The sequence below is a fragment of the Lutra lutra genome, chromosome 7, assembly GCF_902655055.1.
Source record: "Lutra lutra chromosome 7, mLutLut1.2, whole genome shotgun sequence".
Classification (NCBI taxonomy): domain Eukaryota; kingdom Metazoa; phylum Chordata; class Mammalia; order Carnivora; family Mustelidae; genus Lutra; species Lutra lutra.
In genome coordinates this window covers 108177213-108192653 of record NC_062284.1, presented here as the reverse complement: position 1 = coordinate 108192653, position 15441 = coordinate 108177213, and the positions used below count along the sequence as shown (strand labels likewise).

General features: G+C 37.4%; 1 protein-coding gene across 1 annotated transcript in view; it reads right to left on the bottom strand.

Moving 5' to 3' along the window:
- Positions 1–15441, bottom strand: part of SLC38A6 (solute carrier family 38 member 6) — a 63442-nt gene that overhangs the window by 869 nt on the left and 47132 nt on the right. Inside the window, exons 9-13 of the mRNA XM_047738906.1 lie at positions 10127–10192; positions 9839–9892; positions 8124–8203; positions 7361–7461; positions 1924–2048 (exon numbers count right to left, since the gene is read on the bottom strand). Of these exons, the coding sequence (XP_047594862.1) occupies positions 1924–2048; positions 7361–7461; positions 8124–8203; positions 9839–9892; positions 10127–10192 (426 nt within the window). The remainder of the gene's footprint in view (positions 1–1923; positions 2049–7360; positions 7462–8123; positions 8204–9838; positions 9893–10126; positions 10193–15441) is intronic.

The window sequence follows — 15441 nt, the reverse complement described above, 5'->3', positions numbered from 1 at the left end:
TAGGGAAACACCGGTAGAGTACAATAACCATGACATTCTTGTTCCCTTAGATTTTAAAAATATAACATAAACTATTATTATAAAGTATTTATGACAAATGAACTAAGAAATATAACTGTGTGCGCTTCATAAAAAATATTTTGTTTTAATTCTTGAAGAAATGTTCACATTCCATTTCTCTAAGTTGCATACTTTTCAAAATGACCAACAACAGTATTATGTGATGAAATCTCAGAGAATCATTTTCATTAAATTCACACAGAGAAGAACAAAAGGTTAAAATAGAAAAAGAAATCATGCTATGGGAAAGAAATGCCATTTATTACTTTATTTTATATTATCTGTTTCACCACAATGAGATATCACCTCACACCAGTCAGAATGGCTAAAATTAACAAGTCAGGAAATGACAGATGCTGGCGAGGATGTGGAGAAAGGGGAAACCTCCTACACTGTTGGTGGGAATGCAAGCTGGTGCAACCACTCTGGAAAACAGCATGGAGGTTCCTCAAAATGTTGAAAATAGAACTACCCTATGACCCAGCAATTGCACTGCTGGGTATTTACCCTAAAGATACAAACGTAGTGATCCGAAGGGGCACGTGCACCCGAATGTTTATAGCAGCAATGTCTACAATAGCCAAACTATGGAAAGAACCTAGATGTCCATCAACAGACGAATGGATAAAGAAGATGTGGTATATATACACAATGGAATACTATGCAGCCATCAAAAGAAATGAAATCTTGCCATTTGTGACGACGTGGATGGAACTAGAGGGTATCATGCTTAGCGAAATAAGTCAATCGGAATAAAACAACTATCATATGATCTCCCTGATATGAGGGAGAGGAGATGCAACATGGGGGGTTAAGGGGGTAGGAGAAGAGTAAATGAAACAAGATGGGATTGGGAGGGAGACAAACCATAAGTGACTCTTAATCTCACAAAACAAACTGAGGGTTGATGAGGGGAGGGGGGTTGGGAGGGGGGGGTGGGGTTATGGATATTGGGGAGGGTATGTGCTATGGTGAGTGCTGTGAAGTGTGTAAACCTGGCGATTCACAGACCTGTACCCCTGGGGATAAAAATATATTATATGTTTATAAAAAATAAAATTAAAAAAATAAAATAAAATAAAATATATTATCTGTTTCATAGCATATAAATATAAAAACTAGTTCATGACACTCCCCACTGCCAAAGTGGTCAGCAGACAGTCTCGCATCACACCAATGTTTATTCGCCACCCCAACCCTCACTGAGGCACGCCTGGCAGAGCAGTCCATACAAGTAGTGGGCCAAAGATCTCGAGGGCCCAGTTCTTAGGGAGCTCAGTATTTAGGGGTTCGAGACATTCATGCAGAACCATTCATACCTAAAGCCTCTGTTTCCATTTTCTCAGAAATTCTTAAGATTCTTACATATGGCAACTAAATGCAGAAGGAAGATCTATTCTGCCCCTTAATTATAATTCTCGAGCAAATAAAATATTTTGACTAAGATTAAATTAGAACGTCGATGTGAAAACAAATCTACAATAAACCAGAAGGAGCTTATTTTTGCTGACTTGACTCTTGCCTCTTCATGCACATTCTTTTGAAAACAGAATACAGAATTAAAGAGGGGGGGAAAAATCCTGAAACTTTAGAAGAACCATAGTCTCTAAATTGGAAACAATGCTGTGGGAGAGCGTAAATCTAAACTAAATCTCAAAAAGCACAAATCAGCTTAGTGGTTCACTGTTATTTCTGTGCTTTCATGGGGCCATATGCAAGTATGAGGTCTTTGATCAATTACTTGACAAATGAATAAGATACACAAGAACTAGATGTGATTCAAACACTCTAGTCTGCAAAGAATTAGTGTTGCCATATTAGGGAGCTGCTACATTAAGCAACAAGCCCTTTAAGAATACTTACAGGGAAGTGGATTAGAGGGACTGTCAAAAGCACAGCAAATAGTATGCATAACTTCACAGTCATGACAACATCATCATGGGGCAAGTATGTGCTATAACCTCGCAGTAATTCTGATGCCACTTTGTCTGTAAAATAAAAAAATAATAAAGACCACATTATAAACCACTAAGATGTCAATAACAGCAAAATTATTTTTCTTGCACAAACAGATCTTAACAAATGTTGGATTCCCAGTACCAAATCCATCTCTGGCCTTTTTCCTATCCTGTCTGAAACACAGAGACATGAGTTAAATATCTTCTTGAAAATTACAATCTTTTCTTTCAGTTAAACTAGAAACCAGCATAGGTAGAACCTCTAAAATTATGACAATGAACGTATACTTATATAAATATCTCTTTAGAACTCTTCCATAATCTGAAGGTTTTGAACATTTAAGTTTGTTTTGTAAGGTGCTTTCACATGTATTACTGAAAGTGTATGATGTGTTCCCTTCCGATAACAATGAAGACAGGTAGCTAGGCTAAGAAATATTCAGACTTGTTCAAGATCACACTACACAAAGGGGAAGAGCTCTCAGAGCTATAAGCCCCACTTTTTTTTTTGGCACCAAAGTCAATATGTTTTCCTCAATACCGCAATGTTTTCTAGAATCTTATACTTCTGTGCATCCTGTCTGCTTCACCAACATTTCATCTGTAGATTCCTCTTCCCTAAGAAAATGTAGTTGTAGGGAAACGGCTTACTTGGCAAGCCAGTGTGGTAGTCAGGGAGAGAGTGGATACCCGCTGACCATGCTTTGCTCTGTGCTGTTCCTCCAGTTTCACAATGTGTTCTGCACCCCCAGGCAGATAAGGGGCATGAAGAGTGAGTGCTCTCAAGACCACTCCATATCCTACCTTGCAGGGAAAGTTCAGTTTGTACTTAAAATGGAATGGTGCTTTTTAAATTTGAGAGTAATAGGTATCAGAAAAGATGCTCTGGAGGAAATAAAAAACAAGGATCTAAAATACAATGTAGCAATAAGATGGACACACCCATAGGATAGAAAATGGATAAACCCAAATGTACACTTAAGCGGCAGTAGGCGTTCTAAACAAAGAGCTACGGTGATTCTGAATCGGGAAAGGTAACAGTGACTTGGGGATGAGCAAGGAGGCAATCCCAGGAGGCTTGGGGAGAATCTTCATGATTTAGAGAATAGCAGGAAGGCAGAGGGCCCTGAATTCCGGGACCACACAGATTAATGTTCAAATTCCTCTACTTGCTATCACCTTAACTTCTCTGAGTGTCTCGGTTCTTACATCTGCAAAATGGGGAAAATAATATTTTGACCTGTGGATTATTGAGAGCAGTAAGTGAGATAATGTATGTGTGGGGACAGAGATTTTGTCTCAGAGCAAGAAGAGCACAGGCAGAAGCCCTAATGTAGCAAAGAGAATACGCAGCTGAGAAAATGAGTACCCAATGCTACTACAGTGGCTGAAGCAGGACTTGCTGTAGAGCAAAGACAGTAGTGGGTAATATGGCCAGAAAAGGCATTTAAGACCCAGGAGCAGAGCTCTTCATAGGTAAACCCTATGAAGTGGGCCACAGAGACGCAATGACTTATAAAGACTGGTGTATTATGATCTGAACTAAGCATGAAGAAAAAGATACCCAAAACAGAAATAACAGTTAGGAGGATACTGTCATAATCACTGGGAGGTAAGGAGAAACTGAACTAGACCAGTGATAAAGAAAATGGGAGAGAAACGAATTGTCTAACGTATCAAAGACCTCATGATGTGAGACTAGTGGACAAAGAGATTAAGAAGACCAGGAAAGCTGGGTTCTTGTTTCCAAATCTGAGATATCTGTGAGCCTTTGAAAAAACATGGCAAACTTTTATTTCCACTTTCTGAATCATGAAAATGAGCTATTAACACATACTGCTTAACAATTTTGTAGACTTTTAAAACGGTCTGGTTATGATGTAACATTTGGGCATTGGCCTGGCTCCCCAGAGGAACACTTCTTCTCCCTCAACTTATAATACCTTAACATCCATAAAGAGCCAGTATTATTAATCTAGGTACGTATAGGCCCCAGTAGTCTGACAAAATTGAGATATTAACCAAGCCCTGGAAGCACGGGATAAAAGGATCCCAAGCAGCTCCAGAAGCCTGAAGAACTAGATTTATTATAAATTCAAAATATCTGTTACATATCCACTTTCTACTTTCCCAGGTCTGAGACAGTCAATTCTGTGCTCTTAGCTGAGCCTTAACATATGTAAGGGATAGAGTACAACACACTTCCCTGAATTCAGATAAATCTCTATAAATCTCAGTAAGGATCTGACGGTGATCTCTGCAAGTTAAGTATGCCATTAAGTCAGGAGGCTGTCCTGTGTAATACACATTGTCAAACCATATGAAGTTCATAAAGATTACCAGAGAGTAGCAGAAAGATCACTGGATTCGTATTCAGGAGACATGCTACTAAGTTGTGACTGACAGGTCACTTCACTTCTTTGGGCTTCAGCTGCTCATTTACGAAATGAGTTGGAAGGCCTCAACTTATGACTACTAGCCCTTTTGATAATTGTTCAACCAACAATTTTTTTCCATAAGACCGACAGCTACTGGTATCTCGATAGAAATATATCATAAAAGATGCTCCTCAAATATAATTGACCCTCCAAAAGCTAATATAAACAGCAAAATCAGTATCTGAATCCTATAAAATTTTTTTAAAAGATTTTATTTATTTATTTATTTGAGAGAGAGAGAGAGAGAGAGAGAGCGCAAGCACGCAAGAGAGCACAAGCAGGGGGAGCAGCAGAGGGAGAGGGAGAAGCAGGCTTCCTGCTCAGCAGCCTGCTGACCCCCAGGGAGCCTGATGTGGAACTCGTTTCCAGGATTCTGAGATCATGACCTGAGCTGAAAGCAGACGTTTAACTGACTGAGCCATCCAGGCACCCTATCTGAATCTTTGTGTGTCTCTGGAGAAGAATTACTTTTATATCATTCTTTTTAATCGATCTATCACCTACCTATGTGTTCACATAACAACAGGTGGGTAGGTATACAGACAGGCAGGTAGGTATGTAGGTAGGCAGGTAGGTAGGCAGATAAAGATACACAGATATGCCTGGAGCTTAAGTGAGCCAGGTTCTTCCAAAAGCTCACTAACCAAAACTTGTTATGAAATGAAGGAATGATGAAGGGATGAAGGAAATCTGGGTTCTACAGTGTAATTCCCTAAGAGGCAACATGGTAACAGAAAGGTCAGAACTGGATTCAAATCGCAGCTCGTTAATTCATTAGCTGCAGGTATCTGGCCAGCCGAACCACTCACCCCATGTGAACCTGTACTGTGTAGAGCTCTAAGGGTTCAATTAAGCAATGTATACAAAATACTGGGCACTCACGGATAAATTTTAGCTCAATAAATGTATTAGTGGCCATCCTTTCTCTACTTTCCCTTCAGTCTAAGCTTTCTTGTAATTTAGTACAGCATCTCATGGTCATTTACATAACTATTCCTCACAAATCCTGGAGAATGGCAGGCCATTTGTGGCTTCTTCCAGAAAGCTACTTATCCATGAGGAGGAGGAGGTCTATTTTTTGGATTTTTTTCTCAATGTCAAAGATCTCTAAATAGAAGAGTATTTGTGCCAGGTGACAGTTTTACCTTAGAAAAATATACAGCTATTCTGTTATATTAAGTTTCTGCTGAACCCCAACAGGGAACCTGCTACAATATCCTACTGACATAGAAAAGTATTACTGAGCTCACATATGTGCAAAAGTTTACAAATCCAACAACCAAAACTAGAGCTTATGTAGTTCAAGAATCCTGTTTCATCAGCAATGATCAAAAAAGCTTAACCATCTGCCTTAAATTTCTTTGTAGTTTATCCAGCAGGGTACCATAGTCATGCTGAAAATAATGCTTTTCCTGATGGTGTACACAGAGCTCTACTATAGTCCTCTTATCTACATTAGTATAAAAAGCAAGAGCAGATTTAAATTAATGAATAGCTTTTATTACCATTAAAATAGCACAGAGATAAGAAAGGGACTACACAGCAATCACAATTTTCTCATATGCTGAGAACTCCAAGACCATACTTAAACATAGTACTGTAGATTTACCATATTTAACTTAAATTCCATTAAAGATAGTGAGAAGTAAAGGTCTGAAAAACTCAACACCTGAAATTATAAAATAACTACAATACTAATGATAATAATAGTAAAGGTAGTAAAGGTAGCTGTGGAAATAAATATTGTCCAAAAACTTGTCAGACTTGGAAAAACTCTGGGAGAGAAGCAAAGTGCCATTAAGAGTAATCATAGCTATTTAACACCTGCAGCACCGGCACAAGGGTATCAACCATGAAATAAATCAGTCATAACAGCTAAATATCACCAGAGCTATAGCAGCCATTTACTTGGAGAGTTGTTATAAAAGCACTCAGAAGCTGAAAAATATAATCAAAATTGATAAACTGTGTGCAATCTGTTATAAGGGCTTTGTTTGCAAATTAAATGTTTGCAAATTAAAAAGCCTACAACATTTTCCTTGTTGTAGACTTCTAAGTTTTACTTTTTCTTAAGGTTCTTTTTGGACAGGAAAAAAACCACATACCAAGCAGGCAATTTTCCAAAAATAAATAAAAATTTACTGTTATTGTAAGAATTTAAAAGAATCCTTTACAGAATTTATGGGAAAAGATCATGGTGCATCATGGAATGCACAGTGTCAAATTGTGTGAAGCAAGTCTGAAGGCATACAACCATAACCTAAGCATACAACCATAACCAAGTGTAAACCCTTTCCTTTCTTACTTGTTCTTCTGCAATTAAGATGATTGATTCTCCCTACCTCCCAAACTGAACTGCAGTCTAACATATTGAATTCTCAAATTAAAAAATAAAATCATTATTGCACATTTATTTCTTGTGGAAAGAGAGCAATATCCCTAAGCTTTACTTAGGTGTTTAAGAAAATTTTCATATGACGTTATCAATCATTTTTTTAAAAGATTTTATTTATTTATTTGACAGAGAGAGACACAGCGAGAGAGGTAACACAAGCAGGGAGCGGCAGAGGGAGAGGGAGAAGTAGGCTTCCCGCCGACCATGCAGCCCGATGCGGGGCTTGATCCCAGAATCCTGGGATCGTGACCTGAGCTAAAGGCAGACGCTTAATGAATGAGTCACCCAGGTGCCCCTGAAGTTATTAATCTTGAACTTGATCCACATGTATTAAAAGGAAGAAAATCAGTTTTTTTAAAGCCCATAAAGCTACTACAGTACTGCACTGAATTTTAGCAGCCTAAACAAATTAACTTCCAAATGAAAGGCAGAAACAAAGTCTATATTCAGGTGTGACATCAACTATAGAATGATTTCTTTTGTCATTGGTAATTAAATAATATACTTACCATAAAAAGTGAGGTACCCAAAGAGTGCAGATACAAAATAAATGAGAAAACTTAAAACAATTGCTGTATGGGTTACATTTTGCATTCTTTTCTTTGAAGGGCTAAAAGACAAAAAATGGCAAAAGTAGAAACTATGATCTGAATTATATCTAAAGAAACAAATATCTCCCAAGCTAGTTGTCAAGAGGATTCCTTAATTGCTCAAGACCTACTTTATTAATAACTATATATCAGAATTTCTGATTTGAAATTACTACGCAAAGATTATGCTTCCAGGAAACATTCTCAAGTTGGATGGAAATAACTCTCAATTGTTTTTATTTTATTTTTTTGTGTGTCTGTAGATATTTATTTTTTTTCCAACTTCAGGGTATTTTTATTAATAATATTAATAGGGATCACATTAAATTTATATATTAACTCGGAGAGCATTTGCAACTTTAGCATATTGAGTTGTTCTTTTTTTACTTTTTTAAAAAATTATGTTCAATAAGCCAGCATATCATTTGTTTTGTTTTAAACTAACACTTAGGGGCACCTGGCTGGCTCGGTTTGTAGGGCATGTTTCGCAGTTGTGAGTTCAAGCCCCACACTGGGTGCAGAATTTACTTAAAGACAAAATCTTCAAAACAAATAAATAAACTAACACTTAGAATCCAGTGATGGGAAAGAATGATTCATAAAGGAGAATGTCATTAGATCTGAAAGACTAAGTAAAAAGAAGTTCTTAATATACTTAAAATATTTCAGGATCCTATGGTACCTTTGAAGTTCACAGTATATTGGCAATATGGAGGTATGGCAGAGAAATGAAAAAGCCATGGTAGGTATGGCATAAACACTCTGGAAAAGAATTTAAAAAGATGAAATTATTAAATGCTGTTCTAGTGAAGCCACTACTTCAACTGATCATAAACTCAGGTCCAAAAAAAAAAAAAAAAAATCAATTTGGTCAAATTTATTTCAGCTTGCACAAATCATCTCTTTATAAAATAAGGTGTTTTGTTTTGTTTTTAAAGAGAGACACAAGTATGGTCACCAACAAATGTTTTGCTTGATTGTTTAGACCTCCTGTCCTAGCCGGAGTATTTCTTGGCTGGCTTCTATAGCATGTTCAGGGTACCACCAACTGAATCTAAGGGAATACCGAAAATACTAATCACATCTTAGCATTTTTAACTAGGATCTGTTTCAATGGTAATGAATATGATATATTCTAGACTGACAAATTCTTAAAGATCCACTGAAATACACAAACGTAAGTGTTTTCTTAATTAAAATACTTAAGAGCCAGAGGAAGTTATAAAGCAAACAAAAGTTATCATCTAAGTGAAAATACTATCTTTATATAATGAATCGTGATGATTTACTTTCTCTTTTTTACCATAAAAAGATTTCCCTCTAACAACTTTAGGTTCTTCGACAAAAACTCCAGATGAATGAAGACCTGTCTTGGGATATAACGCCTCCTAAAATATCTGAAGGGAGCTGCGAAGGAAAGCTGTAGCATTTCCTGAGGCTGTATTAGGGGAATGAGAATTTAATTCTCAATTTCTTTTAAATATATTGCTCAATGTCCTGGCTTGTCAATTACTCTACAGAGATCTTTAAGGCAGATAGCCTTTACCATGTAAAGGACATAGTAATCTCCCTTATGGAGCCAGAGAGACATTTCTTATTGAAAAACTGGGGATAGAAAAGGAAAATTCTTCATGGAGGACTTAGCACACTAACATGCTACACTAATTGAGTTGTGCAAGAGTGGAGGGGATTCTAGTATCTGGGACTTAGATTTCAACAGAAGCAAAAAATGTAGAAGTTTCAGAAGAAACTGGTCGCAACGGGAATAATTTGGGCTCTTCTGGAATAGTAAAGTAGACATCCATCCATATCATAGCTCCTGTTTCCTCTGCCAGTGCTCAGGGGCTCTTACAGACACTTCCAGGATCCTGGTTCCCAGAGATGGCAAGGAGACTTGGTCTTCTAGTCTCTACTCCAAGCATCATAAATTTCAACTTTGGAATGTCAGCCAGAAGATACATTGGCAACACTCACTTGCTGATCCAATGATGAGGCTGCTTAGCTACAGACTGAGGCTCTACTCACGGGGGAGGAGTTTTTGATATAATTGGCTATTTAGCTTTACAAGTCCAGAGGGCAACAGGAAGTCTGTATCCACAGAGGACCTCATTGGCCAGACCAGACATTTGGTAAATCTGTTCTTTTAGGCAGTGGCCCATTTAAAACAAGCTCCATTTAAAGGCATGCCAAAAAAAAAAAAAAAAAAAAGTGGCTGTTTCATAATGGGCCACCCTGTGTTAAATAATATTATTCTTCTGGTAGGCAACCTTATACTTAACACTTTCATGAAAATTAATTAGTTACAGGTACAAAGACCTAAGAGACCCTGTTATACAAATCTCTTAAAACTTGAAATGTGAAAAATCAACCAAAAGTATCTGTTAATAACTTACACACCTCTTTGGAGAAATGAAAGAGCCTTGGTTTACAATCATCTGTAGCATTTGAAATCTGTTTAAGAGAATTGAGGGGTAAAAGAGAAACCAGCAGTCATTAAAAGTCAGAATACATCAACAAAAATGATGTATTTATTATTAGTAGGCTTTCAAATAAAAATATTTCAAAACAAAGTTCCAAATTGCAATATAGTCATTACTTTTTCATTAATTAGGAAAAAATTCATTATTAGTCTGATTTCTTTTTTAGCTTAAAATAAAAAGGAAGAAACAAAATAAAAACTATTACCTGGAAGTATTGCTCTACATAATTTAATGGCAGAGGACAAGGAATGGACCACTTTTTAATTATTACCTGTAAAAATAAGTAGAATCCACACTCAAGATTATTTCTTGTAAAATTCATGACAAGAAATTGATTTCAAACAGGTCAGCATTGTTTTGATTAAACTAATACCATACCAAATAATAGCTATTAGAAGATTCTTTGTTCATATTATTTTTTTTCCAGTTAGAATGGGTCATCCTTTAGCATGGTTACCTATCGTGAGGGGAGAGGGGATGCTGTATATCTGTCTAGCGGGGTTCTCCCCCATTAAGGATGGAGAGTCTTCTCATGTCAACTTTTAAAACCCCAAAAGCATCAAGGCATTAAAAAAAAGTACAACTCAAAGTGGGAACATGATGTTTTAGTGACAATGGTATACTACGGCTATTTGTGGACCTGGCATCAGTAGCAGATAGAGAAAAATTAACAGCAGTTTGGGAAATGGCCACAAGCAGAAAGAAGTAGGGAACTCATGCAAAGCAGGAGTTCAGGGATTTCTGATGGAGAAGTACTGCACTGCTGGCTTTTTTCAGACTTGTATTACTTTTAATAAATGTAGATAAAGCAGGTTAAGAAAAGTGCACATAGCTAGCAAGCTCTAGCTATTAAAAAGAAATTTTTAAAAAATTCAAAGAAATCCAGAGGGATGAAAATCTCTCGGGATTTTACTCTGGATTGTGGTACCACCCTCCTCGACCTACACTTGTGGTTGTGTGGACATTACCACTGTTGCAGTAGTTTCAGGGCACATAATTATCTGCAAATATTTGCTCCAAGCTGGAACCCAGCATCCACAGGGGCAAGAGAGAATAAAGGAAGCATTTGTCCTTAGCAGGAGACCAATAAGTAAATACTAGTCCTATTGCTCTTTGGTATTTATCTAGTTTTTGATTTTAACTAATTCAAACAAAATTTTATATACTGATAAAACAAATCTAAGAAAAACACTTCTAGAGTTAATGAGTGAGCTAAAGAATTACTCTTTATTAAAACCCTCACCAACTAAAAAGAAAAGGAAATAAAAGGGTAAACTGAGCAAGTTGCTTGGATATTTCTAGGTAGGTCTTCAATATGAAATAAAACTAAATGGTCAACTTACCAAGAGGGAAAAAAAAATCAAAAGCGATAATTTCAAATCTGTTTTCTGATATGTTTTCAAAAAAGTATGAGGAGGGGGCAGGATAGAAGCTAGAGCAGCAGGGTGGTTCCTGGTCTCTCAGCGCTACTTCAAATTCAGTGTTGCACATCTCCCCCTTAGTAGCAGCGGTGTGGGGGTGGCAGCAACCATGTACTGAGCACCTGTGTACCAAGGACTTTGACAAGGTCGGAATGCGAGTGAGCTCATTTATTTTTATTAGCTATTATTATTACTTGGCTTGGAAATCAAAATATTTCAAGACACGCTCCAAAATACAATATAATGATTCTTTCATTCATTTTTCAATGAATTTCTAGTTAATGAAAAGGTCCTTAGCAGTTGGTTTTATATTAACATAAAATTCAGTTACTATAGCTAATTTCCCTGCAGACTCCTATCCCAAGCCCAAGCCTGCCCAGTGGGATGGTGAGATGTGCTGTTCTATAAAGTACAGTACAGAATGGGAATAGAAAGATACCAACAGCAAAGTGTGATGGGGAGGGCTTGCTCAGGTTGTAGACAGAACATGGTAAGAAGATAACTCCAGGGGTTAGAAAGGCAGAGGGAAAAATAATTCACTGGCATCAAAGGCCCTTCTTTCTCTCTAAGTTCTTCTCATCTTTCGAGGTGCAGCTCAAGTTTAATTTCCTTCTCTCCTGCCAACTGCTATGACTCTTATTCTGAAGCAAGTAAAGCAATAATTAATTATGTATTATCGACATGGTTCTCTGTTGTTTTCCAATCAATTTTTCTCATCTCCCCTACGAGACTGATAGATCCGTAAGAGCAGCGGCCACCAGTCTATCTGAAGCACTGATCATGCCTCACTCAGTGCTCAGAACAAGCAAGGATTCTGACTATAAACCATCCACAAAGTTTTCTATTTTGATCACTGGCTCATTAAAATATTACTTAAAATACTAATCTTCATTCAAGGCAGAACTTTAGGAAAGAATGGCAATCCATTTGTTTTCTAAAATGGACCAAAAAAGGTAAGTCCATCTGGTTACTGTCATTCTGAGTCACTGCTAAAATAAAATGGATTTTAAAAATTTTAGATATTTCAGAGGGGGCAAAACTTTATGTTAAAATTTTTAGACAAAATAAGGATCTGGGACAACAGATAAGACTACGTTTTGGGGTACCTGAGTGGCTCAGTTGGTTGAGCTTCAGACTCTTGATCTCAGCTCAGGTCCTGATCTCAGGGTCATGAGTTTGAGTCCCATGTTGGGCTCCACACTAGACCTGGAGCCTGCTTTAAAAAAAAAATTTTTTTTTTTAAAGACTTAAGTTTTGCTTTCCATCTGGTGGCAGGCATCCGCTCCAAGGTCAGCCAAGATGGGCGTTTAAAGTACATCTAGGAGCTATGGAGGGAGAAGCAGTCTGGTGTAATGCACTTTCTTCTCAGGGTGCACTCTGGCAGTACCCACAGCTCTGTATGCTCTGTAGGGCACCCCCGCCCCCCGCAAATTCTCCACCCAAGCCAGCTGATAAAGCACGTGGACTGGGGCCCAAGGCCAAGCAAGGTTATGTAATATATCAGATTCACCATAGTGGCCCCAAACGCCATTCCCATCAGTGAGACCTCGAGCAAGCCCGTCCCATCATGGTGCTAACCAGCTAAGGTTTCCCAGAAGCCTTCAGTGGGCTGCAGAGGAGCGAACTGGATGCCACTGTGGGTTTCTGAGAGTCCTGAATTCTTACTGGGTTGGCAAAGATTCCAGGTACAAATTCTTCAAGGTTATCCTCATTGATCCATTCCAATAAAGCCATGAGAAGAAATCCTGACACCAAATCAGCCCACAAGCACCGGATGACGCAAGGGCTGACATCTGCGGGCCACCAGAGCCGTGAGAAAGCGCCACGGGTTCTAGTACCCCATGAATGGTTCTTGCCGTGAGGCATGGGTAGACAAAATACTCTCTGCTAATATAAGTAATGTTTGTAAAATCCTTACCTAATCAACAATTTAGCTCAGTCATGGCTGCTTTAAAGTGTTCTTTGTCTGTCAAAATGAGTTCTCTGTAGATTGTTTCATGAATGCATTGTCAAATTATGAAAGTTAAAATGCAATAATGTTTGAAGACTGTAAGTGATGGTGTGTCTTGTTCCTAATAAGATAAACACTTTTGTCTTTGCTTTACGTCATTAGGGAGTTTATATGCCAGTGTTTAAAATGCTGTTCAGGGGGCACCTGGGTGGCTCAGTGGGTTAAGCCTCTGCCTTTGGCCCAGGTCATGATCCCAGGGTCCTGGGATCGAGCCCCTCATCGGGCTCTCTACTCGGCAGGGAGCCTGCTTCCCCCTCTCTTTCTGCCTGCCTCTCTGCCTACTTTTGATCTCCCTCTCTCTGTCAAAGAAATAAATAAAATCATAAAAAAAATAAATAAAATGCTGTTTGGTATAACAGGTGTAAAATAAATTTTGTAAAAGTGGATGGCAGAAGCTAGCCACGTCACTTGTGGGCGCACGTAATGAAACCTACAGCTTCACTGGGGTGATATAATATTCTGCTGGTTTACTCTCAAATGGTTGTTTTTAGGGGTTTGGTAAGAACAAGCTTTTTAAATTGGATTTTGCTTGGAAATGTGAAGAACATCCAAATCCCTTATCATGATCATATGCAGAATAATAAAGTTAACTAAGGGCCCACATTTTTAGGTTTAATCCAATATTCCACTTAAGTAATTGTTGCTTTTCAAAGAATAGTTTTAAAGAATGCCACCATTTTTAGAAGAACTGAATAAACCTATTGTAAGAGGGTTCTCTTACAAATGAAAATAAATCCTCCTTAACCTAAGCAAAATTGCCTTGATTTCCATAGTACCACCGAGGCTCACATAAAAGGCGGAGGCTCCTGATTCTATCCCATGACTCTGTGGGATCTATAGAATACTGAATTTCATACAAAGCAGCCAGTAATGGTATTTACACCAGAGTATATTAAAAACTAGTAGAAATTGAATATTAGGTAAATGAGAAGAATTTACCTTAAGATTTGTAAGCTAGTAACCAATGCTAGGATTGGGAAACTGGCAGCTATCAGATAAGCTTTTAAATATGAGAGTAAAAAATTAAAGTCGGCTTTGATCAGAATTCTAAAAAAAAAGACTAAGTTACGATTTACATTATTTGGAGAATGTAATTTAAGAAAGTAATAGATTTCTTGACTGATTTTTTAAAAAAATTTATATTAAGAATTTAAAAAATGTAATATAGATATTATATAGATTTATAAATACATATTGACAGAAACAATAAATGGAGCCATTGATACCATTCCAAAAAGTCTGGGTTGATATACACAAGTATCCTTCCCTAACCACTACGTATTTCTAACCTAATTATTTAGAAAATCTAAAATAAAAGTCACAATTAAAAGGAGCATTTTTTAAAAAGTGCACAGTGTCTTCACTGTCCTGTTGTAGACCAAATTTAAGCTGTGCTCACCAGTAAAAATTTGAGCAGATGGTTTGTAAAGCATTACAACAAGTACAGAATAAGGGCCTTATTTCCATATGATTGTACAGTAAGAAATCTGCATCAAATTTAAGAGTATCTGCCAGGACAGAAATGAATATTGTGAAAACTACAAAAGACATGCCATGTCAACATATTTCACATGCTTCAAACTACTGGCTATAAAAACCCAATTACTCTTACCTATGCAATGCTTGGATTGCCAATTATCTGTGAGGAAAAAACGGAGTGTTATCTAGACTGATTCTCTTTCACATCCATATGTTCATTTGCATACATAGGTCATCCCTAACCATACAGATGTTTCTCAACCATCAGTTTATGAAACTGGACTACTTGCTAGCACCAATAGGAAAATAAACTCAAAATGGATTAAAGACCTTTAATTAGGAATAAACGTGAGACCTAAAGCCATAAAATTCCTAGAAGAGAACATAGGTAGTAATTTCTCTGACATCAGCCATGGAAACATTTTTCTAGACATGTCTCCTAAGGCAAGGGAAATGAAAGCAAAAATAAACTATTTGGACTATGTTAAAATAAAAAGCTTTGGCACAGTGAAGGAAAAGCACCAGCACAACAAAAACCTACTGAATGGGAAAAGATATTTGCAAATGATATACCTGATAAAGGGTATCCAAAATACATAAAGAACATAT